At 43.6% G+C, this 11,186-nt stretch overlaps 1 protein-coding gene across 5 annotated transcripts; it reads right to left on the minus strand.

Annotated features, from left to right (window-relative positions):
• On the minus strand, positions 326–3,930 carry LOC109840256 (delta-aminolevulinic acid dehydratase, chloroplastic-like). Of its 5 annotated transcripts, none has more exons than XR_002246831.1 (10): positions 3,493–3,930; positions 3,218–3,329; positions 3,012–3,085; positions 2,672–2,740; positions 2,507–2,590; positions 2,355–2,424; positions 1,762–1,817; positions 1,554–1,675; positions 498–747; positions 388–405 (listed from the first exon to the last, which is right to left on the minus strand). XR_002246831.1 is itself a non-coding variant. In XM_020408831.1 (9 exons), the coding sequence occupies exons 1-9, from the start codon at positions 3,832–3,834 to the stop codon at positions 1,174–1,176; spliced, it is 1,215 nt and encodes a 404-aa protein (XP_020264420.1). In that variant the 5' UTR covers positions 3,835–3,930; the 3' UTR covers positions 1,152–1,173. The 5 variants fall into 5 exon arrangements, 3 of the variants coding, with proteins under 3 accessions (XP_020264422.1, XP_020264420.1, XP_020264421.1); XR_002246832.1 differs by lacking the exon at positions 388–405 and having other exon boundaries at positions 552–579; positions 676–747; XM_020408831.1 differs by lacking the exons at positions 388–405; positions 498–747 and adding an exon at positions 1,152–1,474 and having other exon boundaries at positions 1,569–1,675.

Below are 11,186 nucleotides of genomic sequence, written 5' to 3' on the forward strand. Positions count from 1 at the left end.
AGCAAATAACCCCAATTTGTGGTGGAATAAAATAACAAATATAAAGCATATCCATGTTCATCACTCCACTCTGCTCCACACAAATGAATCTTTACGAACTGAAACATTATTAAAGAACAGAAAAGACAGATGCAAAGAAAAACACCTGAAATGATAACTTATTATTGCTATTGGTCCATTACTTACAAAAAAATACTTCTCTTCTCTTTCTGAGAGTAATGGATTATCAGACACTTCTTAATTCAAATTTATGACACATGAGAATTCTGATATGTACAGAGGAGATTAATGAAAGGATCTTTAAGTGACACAAAATCACGGTTTTACCTGATATGCAGCAACTGGTAAAGATGAACTATCTCGAAGTAGCCGTATAACATCCAGATAAGGCATTGCCGGTTTCACCTGCAAGCAGTGCATGTTATTAAGAAGGTTCAAATCCGAGGGCTCTAGTTTAATGCAAAGGAACTATCTAGAGATACAGATAAGATTTTGACCAGAAGAACATCAGCTCCTTCAGCCTCGTCTTCTTCCATCTCCACAAGAGCTTCTCTATAATTTGCTGGATCCATCTGGTAACTTTATCCAACAAGTTGCAGAAATACTTAGTCTAATATAACAAGATGAATGATTGAAAAATAAAAAAGTCATAGTTGGTATTATAGAAATGCATACGTTTTCTTGTCCCCAAAGCGTGGATTTGAATCTAAAGCTTCTCTAAACGGACCATAAAATGAACTGGCATACCTGTTCATGTAATGAGATTCGTACATAATGTTGGGAATTTAACGCCGAAATCCCTAATGCAACGGAAACGCAGAATAGAGAACAGTACACAAGATTTACGAGGTTCGGCAACTGCCTACGTCCTCGGGAGCCACACAGTCAATTTCTTATTTAATCTAACAAGAAATTACAAATCAAGAGCAAATCTCTAAACTGAGATTCCTCAAATGAACACTGTAGCTACAGTGTTAATACCCACTATAAAATCCCCTTTTCTCTTTTCTCTCTCTTCTTAAATCCTTTCTTTATCTCCCCTCAAAACTGTTGAGAGCTGGAGATCAAAAGGGAAAATCGCTGCTGCAATTTTAGGAGATGAACGCTGCTGCGTTAAAGGGGGATCTGCCGCCAGAGAAAAGTCGGGGAGGAGGAGCAAAGCACCCTAGGGCATCAAAGGGGCTTTTTATAGCCGAAACATTGATGGGCTGGCGACAGCCTGTCGCCAGCGCACGAACGGACGCGAGGGTCGGAGGCCAGAAACGCGAGCGTGGGCGCTGAACGCGGAGGTCGGAGCTCTGAACGCGGGGGTCGGACCGCCAAGCACCGAGGGTCGCGTTCGCCAACCGAGGGTCGCGTTCGCCCAAAGCCACCATCGCGTTTGCCAATCGAGCTCAACTGCTCGAGTTCGTCTGCGTCTTCCTGGAGCTCGTCGGAGCTCCTCCGCCGTCGTAGGTTGGTATCCACCCCCAACCTAACACATAATCATTCAGATTTTGATTACAATATAGGAACTTGAAAATCTGTTAAAAAGGAGGAAGTTTTGTATATACTTTGCAGTGTATTACATGATCAAAACATTCTCAAAACCTTCCGCATCAAGAGCTGCTCTAATTGCTCCAACTCGGCCATCCATCATATCACTAGGGCTGACAACATCAGCACCAGCCCGGGCCTATTGAAGAACATATGAATTAACTAGAAGCTTTTAGGGTGAGGAAATCTTAACTACAACTTTATGTTTGAGATTTTCATTAGTACCTGAGAAACAGCCTGTTTACACAACTGATGAACTGTTTCATCATTCATGATAACTCCTGTTAAAAAGCCACATAACTAGATTAAATTGGCATAACCTTCAGATCCTCATAATTGACTGCAACCCCATTCAACAAAATAAGCTAACAAGAGATAGTGGTGAGGACTGGCAGAAAGGGTCTTGCTAGTAGATTATCTCTAGACAGCTCATTTAACAAAATCAGTTTTATCCTCATACGTAACATATACATAGATATATAAATATATCTGATCAATAATTACCAGAAATGTAGTACTGCCATTAATTTTCCAACAAATTGGCCTAAAAAAGTTACAAACCTATTCATTAAATCAAATATGCTCAAATATATTTATTGCCTCCTGCACGGCCTATATTAAGACAGAGATCACTAATGCTTGAGTCACGAATCCTTTGATTCTCATTAAAAATCACAAAGACGCTCAGATGCAAGTTTCAAAAAGATTTAAATGACTGCTATATCAAAAGATACAAATTGCTGGATGCAATGGGTTGCGGATTTTGATTATGGAAAGTAAACTTGATAGAGATCTGAGCTAGGACTAATCTCACTCACCATCTTCCCTAACAATCCCGTCATGCCCATCAGAGGAATAAGGATCCAATGCAACATCAGTGTAAATGACCTACAAAAGTTTGAAGCCCTAGTCAACTCCATATCGTTATAAAGAGAACCAAACCATGAATGCAGAATGAAAAATGGCTTACAATATCAGGGAATTTATCCTTAAGTAAGCGTATTGTTCGAGGGACTAGACCGTTGTCGTTGTATGCTTCATCCCCTGTTGGTGACTGAGAAGAGAATACACGATCAACACTATAGATAAACAAGATAATGAATATAACAGGTTTTAGGCAGAATCAAAGAAAAACCTTTAGTGCATCAGGAATTTTTGGGAAAAGCACAAAACTATTGACACCAACGTCCCTGGCCTTGTTAACCTGCATCAGAGGAGCACTGCATGAGTCAATATCAGGCTCAGAGAATAAATGTCAGGAAATATCACGAAGTAGATCTGAAATTTAGGAAAAATGCAAAGCGAACAAGAGAAAGGTAAATATATGTTTTGAACATTCTGGAAAAAAAAGTTGTCATTTGCAATAAAATTATTCAATGTATTACTTCCAACAAATACAGGTATTGCTCATAGCCAACATGAAGTCCATCAATTCTGGGGAAAGATTCCCCTAACTTATTTCAAAGAGTCCTCACCTCATCAAGAAGGCCATGTTTCCAACCCAGCCTAAAACATCCAGGCATAGCTTCAATTGGGGTGTCATTTTCACCTGTAATAATTAAATTTTGAGTTTTACAACAGGGAAGGAGGGGTTTTCTTTTCTATTACTCTTCATCTCTCGTAATATTACAGAAATGTAAAAAAGTATGGGTAACATCAATCTGCATTTGCTAAAACTAACCTTCATGAATAAATAGAGGAAGCACAAGGTTTGCAGGTGTGAGATGCGTCTCCTGGAAAGAAGCCCTCAATGCAGCAGATTGCCGGTTTCGACGTGGGCGCCTAGTGAGCGACTGAGGATGAACAAAAACACAACAGAAATTATTTCTCAAAGGAGAAATCAATGGAGAAAGGTTGAACCACCATAAGGAAGCAATATACAAGTTGCAAATTGGTGCTTATAATAATGGCTAGAAATACTTTTGCATTCAATTCAACAGGCTAGATAATACATACTAGTGGTTTGACATTTGGGGTTCCTTTGGGGGCAGATGGTCTCGAAAATGGTGGAGGATCAGGGAAGTTCCCAGCAACAGCATTAGCTTCACACTCCTCATTGCTTAATCCTGAGCTTTTTGATGTCTCTTGTTTATTGCTATTTGATGTCTCTTGTTCGTTGCTCTTTGATGTCTCTTGTTTATTGCTTGCTCTAATGACCGTTAGAGGTCGCGCCTTGGCAACTGGCATGGTACGCATAGATATCTGAGCCGTCATCGGCCTCAAGCCAATGTAGCTCTGGACATCATTAGGTCTAAGTAGCTGGCAATTACTGTGAGCTAATGAAACTGTTGAAGCCATAACCCACTTTAGTTGGTCAAGTTCCTTCAACCAAAGGAGTTTATCCTTCTAAGTACAGATCGATGGATGTAACTGCAAGAAAGAAAAGTTCCTTCAATATTGCGTTCACTCTGCTACGATGCAAGACACTGTTAGCTAAATCCATCAATATGCCTTCATTATTCAAATAAGTTAAGAATGGTAACCAATGTGTTTAAGCTTGGGCAAAGCACACAAAGGGAAATGGAACTTAGTCTTGGAATTAGATATCTAATTACACGAAGAAATTGTTAGGAATTTAACGCCTAAATCCCTAATGCAACAGAAACGCAGAATAGAAAAAGTACACCAAGATTTACGAGGTTCGGCAACTGCCTACGTCCTCGGGAGCCACACAGTCAATTTCTTATTTAATCTAACAAGAAATTACAAATCAAGAGCAAATCTTTAAACTGAGATTCCTCAAATGAACACTGTTGCTACAGTGTTAATACCCACAATAAAATCCCCTCTTCTCTTTTCTCTCTCTTCTTAAATCCCCCTCAACCACTGTTGAAGGCTGGGGATTAATCAGTCAAAATCGTCGCTGCGGTTTCAAAGGGAACGCTGCTGCGTTGAGGGATCCGCCGCCAGAGAAAAGTCGGGGAGAAGAAGCAGCCCAAACCCTAGGGCCTCGGCGCGGGTCAGGTCGTTCACACCGAGGGTCGCGTTCGTCGAGCGAGGGTCGCGTTCGCCCAAAGCCACCATCGCGTTCGCCGACTGAGGGTCGCGTTCGCCATCTGAGGGTCGCGTTCGCCTGCGCCATCCTGGAGCTCGTCGGAGCTCCTCCGCCGTCGGAGGTTGGTATCCACCTTCAACCTAACAATCTCCCACTTGGAGACCAAACCGACGACAACAGGCTATCCCATCAAGCTCCTCTCCTGTGTGGCTCCGCCTTCATCATCTATGTATGAAGGCCAACTGAAGTTGCACACAAATCTAGTTTCTGAAAGGTCGCTGCCTTTGTCAACATATCCGCTGGATCCTTTCTTCCTTGGATATTCTGTTGAAATCCTTTGACAACTCGTCGGGCTCTGTATCTTCTGGAACCATTCTGCTCCTTTTTCACTCGATACACCCACTTGTTGTGACGTGCCTTATTCCCCATGGGCAACTTAGCTAGTCCCCATGACTGGTTGGAGATCAGAGATTTCATCTCTTCTTTCGCAGCAAACTCCCACTTGCTCGCATCTCCACTCTGACAAGCTTCATCAAATCTTTCAGACTCTCCTCCATCTGTCAGCAACATATAATTCATATATCTGCTGTTAGGCACAGGAGGACGAGTGGTTCTCCTCAATATCGGAGCTGGTGCGTCGGGCTTCTGCGCACCAATCTGTCCAACAGTCTCTTCTGGCTGAGGACCTTCTGCATTGGGTTCTTCCGAGAGGTTATCCGGAACATCATCTGCATCTACAAATGTTGACTCGCTCTCTGAGTCACCGTCATCTGTCTTGTGCATGTCCTTGTACATCACCTTCTCGTTGAATATCACATCTCTGCACCTGATCACCTTCTTGTTTTCGTTGTCCCAAATGCGGTAGCCGAACTCATCTTCACCATACCCGATGAATGTGCATTTCTTAGACTTGGGATCAGGCTCAATCCTGCCTTGATCACTTATATGCACATAAGCTACACAACCGAAAACTTTGAGATGTGAGAGGGTTACCTCCTTTCCGCACCATACCTCTTCTGGTATTCTGTGCTCCAATAGAACCGATGGACCTCGGTTGATCAAGTAAGCTGCTGTGTTGACTGCTTCTGCCCAGAACTGCTTCGGTAGACCTGACTGCATCCGAATGCTTCTGGCTCTCTCTGTCAACGTTCTATTCATGCATTCAGCCACACCATTGTGCTGAGGCGTGCCGGGCACAGTCCTCTCCATTCTGATACCGTGCTCATAGCAGAACTTCTTGAATCTGGTGTCTTCATACTCACCACCATTGTCTGATCTGAGTTTCTTTACCCTCAAACCGGTCTCATTCTCGACCATGGCTTTCCATCTTCTGAAAGCCTCAAACACTTCTGATTTTTTCTTCAGAAAGTAGACCCATACTTTCCGAGAGTGATCATCAATAAAAGTCACGAAGTAGTGTTTCCCACCAATCGACGCGGTGGTTGTTGGTCCTCAAACATCCGAGTGAACGAGCCCTAGCTTCTGCTTCCTAGGGGGTCTGCCACTTGTCTGAAAGCTAACTCTCTTCTGCTTTCCAAGTATGTATTCTTCACACACATCAATCTCTATTGATTGTAAACCTGGGAGTTTTCTCTTTGTGTGCATAACCTTCATCCCCTTTTCACTCATATGACAGAATCTCTGGTGCCACAGCTTTGAAGTCTCATTGCCTGCCGCAACTGAGATTAAACAATGTGCACCTGCTGTCATATACAGGGCATTGCGCCTTTCGAAATCCTCCAATCATCACTATGGAAAGTCATCGTGTAGCCTTCACTAGCCAGCTGGCTTACTGAGATTAAGTTCCTCTTCAGGTCGGGAATATACCTGACATCCTTCAGCTCCCATACTGACCCATTCAGCTTAATCTTCACTACACCTTTGCCAATAATGGCACATGCTTGATCGTCACCAAGATATACATATCCAAGGTTTCCGGGGATATACTTCTCGAGGAATTCTTTCTGAGAAGTAGCATGAAATGATGCTCCCGAGTCCAACACCCAAGACTCCTCCTTGCTCTCCAAAGAGCATATCAGCGCATCATCTCCTCCTGAGGTGGAGGCAACGTTCACATCTGCATTTGCCTCCCACTCCTCCCGTGCACTCCTGCACTGATTTTTGTAGTGTCCGGTTTTCCCGCACTTCCAACACTCGATAGCCTTCGAACTGTTGGGATTTCTGGATTTGGATCTCCTATCATCTGATCCATTTTCTCTGGTTGAACTTCTACCTCTTGACTCTGTATGCAATAGGAAGAGGTTGTAGCTTCACCCGACTCTCTCCGTCGGATCTCCTCACTGAGAACCAGATCACGAACGTCGTCAAACTTCAACCTTTTCTTTCCCGACGAGCTACTCACTGCCGTGACTGTAGCGTTCCAACTCTCTGGCAGGGAAGACAAAAGTATCAACGCCTGAACTTCCTCATCAAACTCAATGTCAACTGAACTCAATTGGGTCGTGACTGTATTGAGTTCATTGAGATGATGTGCTACCGATGCACCTTCCGCCATTCGCAGATTAAACAACCGCCTCATCAAATGGACTTTATTTGAGGCTGATGGCTTCTCATACATATTTGAGAGTGCTGTCATAAGATCTGCCGTGGTCTTCTCCTTTGCAATGTTAAAAGCAACATTGCGGGTTAACGTCAAACGAATAACCCCGAGGGCTTTTCTGTCCAGAAGATTCCAATCTTCTTCCTTCATACCCTCCGGCTTCTTCCCCGAGAGAGGTTGATACAGATTTTTCTGATACAGATAATCCTCTATCTGCATTTTCCAGAATCCGAAATCTGATCCATCAAACTTCTCTATTCTCACCTTTCCCTCATCTGCGGCCATGGCTCCCACTTGAATCTGACTTCCTCTAGATCGTTTCACGCTCTGATACCAGTTGTTGGGAATCTAACGCTGAAACCCCTAATACAACAGAAACGCAGTATAGAGAACAGTACACCAAGATTTACGAGGTTCGGCAACTGCCTACGTCCTCGGGAGCCACACAGTAAACCCTAGGGTTTTGGGGGGGGGTTTATAGGCGGAATTGACAGGCTGGCGACAGCCTGTCGCCAGCGGTTGCTCGGACGCGAGGGTGGGATGCCGTGACGCGAGCGTCGGAGTTTCAAACGCGGGGGTCGAGCCGCTCAACGCCGAGGGTCGCGTTCGCCAATCGAGGGTCGCGTTCGCCAATCGAAGGTCGCGTTCTCCACTTTCGAGCTCAACTGCTCGAGCCCGCCTGCGCCATCCTGGAGCTCGTCGGAGCTCCTCCGCCGTCGGAGGTTGGTATCCACCTTCAACCTAACAGAAATTTTCTAAATAAACACATTCCCAATTTTATTCTCAAAATTCGACTCTATTCAAACTTTATTAAAAATTGACCCACTTTCTCGCCACGTCAGTATTGTGGCTAGAAAGTGGGTCGATTTTTTTTAAGCGCAATCTAATTAATCGGGTTGGCAACCCCGACTATTTTAAACCCCGCCCAGAATTTGGCAATTAAATTAGTCGGGGTTCGAAACCCCGACTAATTTAGCACATATTTAAATTTGTCAGGGTTGGGAACCCCGACCAATTCGAAATGCCTAATTCGAAATGGTCAGGGTTCCCAACCCCGACCATTTCATTTTGTTTGCAAACGTTAAACAGTTCTCATCGTGTTTATTAAATAAGTGTAGTCAACTAGTCAACTCCTTTTTCCCTTTTCCTAGGTTTGAAACCCTTTGAATTCTTTTACGTAATATATAATACTTTAATAATACTAGATACTATTCATTAGTGCTATGTGAAAGTACTAGAGAAAGAAAATTACAGTGTGTCTGAAGTATATGATAATTTAAGAAAGAAAATGTGCGCTTGAAATAAAATCAGTGAAGTGGTGAACTGGCAGGGTGCTTGCTATTGTTGGCGATTGCTCTGCTTATATATGTACTTTGATTGATTTAGTTAGTGGTAAAGTACTATTATGTTGGGTACTCATGTAAAGGTGGGAGCGGCTCCTACAAAATAGAGATACATTATTTATTGATGTTGAATAAAATGAAATGGTCAGGTCAGGAACCCCGACCATTACGAATCAGGCATTTCGAAATGGTCGACACTCCCAACCCGACAAATATAAATATGTGCTAAATTAGTCGAGGTTTCGAACCCCGACTAATTTAGCTGCCAAATTATGGGCGGTGTCCAAAGTAGTCGAGGTTGCCACCCGACTAATTAGGATCGCGCTTAAAAAAACGATCCATTTTCTGGGGCACGATGCTGACGTGCTGAGAAAGTGGGTCGATTTTCGTAATAAAATTTGAATAGGATCGAATTTTGAGAATAAAATTATGAATGAGTTTATTTAGAAAATTTATTCATAATTACACTGTAGAATAAATTTTATTTAAAAAAAATAAAGAAAGCATCTTTACAATTCTCCCAAAAAAAAGGATTTTTCTATCAAACGTGCTGTGAAGCCAAGTATTGTCAGCAAACAAGAAACCCATTTCGAAAGATCTGATTTTTCAAATCAACAATGCTGAAAAAAGACATCTTGAGATTTCTAAATGATTGATCGCAGCAACGTACCTTCATTTGCTAATAGGGAAGGCAAAAAAAAAAAAAGACAAAACTAAGGAAACCCAAGATCAGTTCTTGGATTGTAACATCTGAAACTGGGAATTTTGTAAAGAATTGCAGGAATTGGCCAATTTCAATTGAGACAAAATAAGAATTTCGTACCAGGGGAATTAATTGGGAGTTTGACTGAGAGAGTAAATGTTGGGGCGGAGTCACGCCCACCGCCGCGGAAGCGATATCACCTGAGAGATAGCCCTGACTATTGTTGTCACAAAAACACAAGTCAACCTCTATATTCTTGTTTCTCAAAGGAAACTAGAATAGATAGTGAAATTCTTATTTCTCAAAGGAAACAAGAATCGATAGTGATATATTTCATCAAAGTGAAATATACACTCTTCCTCTCATCAGTTCAAGGACTGAAATATCGAGGGAACCTACAAGCTATGGCAACTTACAGATAAGACAAATACAAACACGAGATTTTTACGTGGTTCGGCAAACTAGCCTACGTCCACGGGAGGGGGTTTCACTATGGAGGAAAAATACCAAACTTATACAAGTTCTCTTCCTCTCTTTCTTTTCTGTCAAAACTCCACTTTAGATTTTTCCCACACTCATAACTCCTCCACCCATTCTCTATTTATAGGAAAACCAAAGGGGGGGAAATCTTGTTGTTTGGCGGGCTGGGACGGCGGGAATCAGAGCGCGCGCGGGAGGGAAAAAATTCCCGCGGGAGAAAAAATTCCCGCGCCCGCTTTCGTGCGCGCGCACGTCTGCTCGTGGGCAAACGCCCACGTGGGTGGGCCCCCGCGTCCACAATTCTCCACCTCGTTCATCATTTGATAAACCTCAAATTTGAACGAACACCAGAAGAACCCTACGAACACCACCAGAGAGAAATCCAGGCCAAGAAACCAGGCCAAACCAGCTGCGTCACTATACCGCGACTGCCTACGTACCCTCCACCGGGATCAAACTAACCGTAGTTCTGCTATTATTCTCCAACATAGTCTCCACCTCACCTCCATCACCGCCCCGCAGGGCAATGCCCTCTTGCGCAAATCAACGCGGACTGATATGAAGTAAGTCCAAGCAATGCTGGAACTTGCTGCCTGTGACCACCTTGGTTAACATGTCCGCGGGATTCTCATTCGTATGCACCTTCATGAGAGAAATATCACCTTCCTCTATGACATCCCGCACAAAATGATACCTGACATCGATATGCTTGGTACGAGCATGGTGAACTTGATTCTTCGCCAAGTGAATCGCACTTTGACTGTCGCACCACAGGTTCACGCTCTCCTGCTCAATCCCCAAGTCGTCTAGAAGACCCCACAGCCACAATGCTTCCTTCACTCCCTCCGCCATAGCCATGTACTCGGCCTCTGTTGTAGAAAGTGCCACTGTAGCCTGCAACATCGATCGCCAACTAACTGGAGCTCCATGTATCTTGAATACATAACCAGTAGTAGATCGCCGTCTATCTAGATCGCCCGCATAATCTGAGTCCACATACCCGTCGACCTGACATGTATCTCCACCAAAACACAGACCCGTATCTGCGGTACCTTTCAAGTACCTCAGGACACATTTCACTGCTTTCCAATGCGCCTTTCCCGGATTCGTCATGAACCTGCTGACCACACTAACCGTCTGTGAAATATCAGGGCGTGTACACACCATAGCGTACATCAGACTGCCAACTGCACTAGCATAAGGAACACGCTCCATGTGTGCCTTATCTTCCACTGTAGTGGGAGATTGTTTACCAAAGAGCCTGAAGTGTGGAGCCAATGGGGTCACCACCGACTTTGCACTTTGCATCCCGAACCTCGCGATCACCCGCTCTATGTAGCCCTTCTGACTCAAGAACAATCGCCGATTCGCCCGCTTTCTTCTAATCTCCATACCTAGTATTTTCCTAGCAGCGCCCATGTCCTTCATCTCGAACTCATTGCTGAGTTGAGATTTCAGCTTATCTATCTCCATCTTGTTCTTCGATGCAATAAGCATGTCATCCACATATAACAGGAGATAGATATAATCACCTCCACGAAGCTTCCGAATGTAAACACAACAATCATA

The sequence above is a fragment of the Asparagus officinalis genome, chromosome 5, assembly GCF_001876935.1.
Source record: "Asparagus officinalis chromosome 5, Aspof.V1, whole genome shotgun sequence".
NCBI lineage: Eukaryota > Viridiplantae > Streptophyta > Magnoliopsida > Asparagales > Asparagaceae > Asparagus > Asparagus officinalis.

Bases quoted from the DNA above. Each gene is read 5' to 3' on its own strand.
- LOC109840256 (XM_020408831.1), bottom strand. From the start codon at position 3,834: ATGGCTTCAACAGTTTCATTAGCTCACAGTAATTGCCAGCTACTTAGA. The intron at 1,676-1,761 runs GTACTAATGAAA...GTTCTTCAATAG, and splicing joins GTAAACAGGCTGTTTCTCAG to GCCCGGGCTGGTGCTGATGT. The intron at 1,475-1,568 runs GTAATACACTGC...ATTATGTGTTAG, and splicing joins TTTGAGAATGTTTTGATCAT to GTTGGGGGTGGATACCAACC.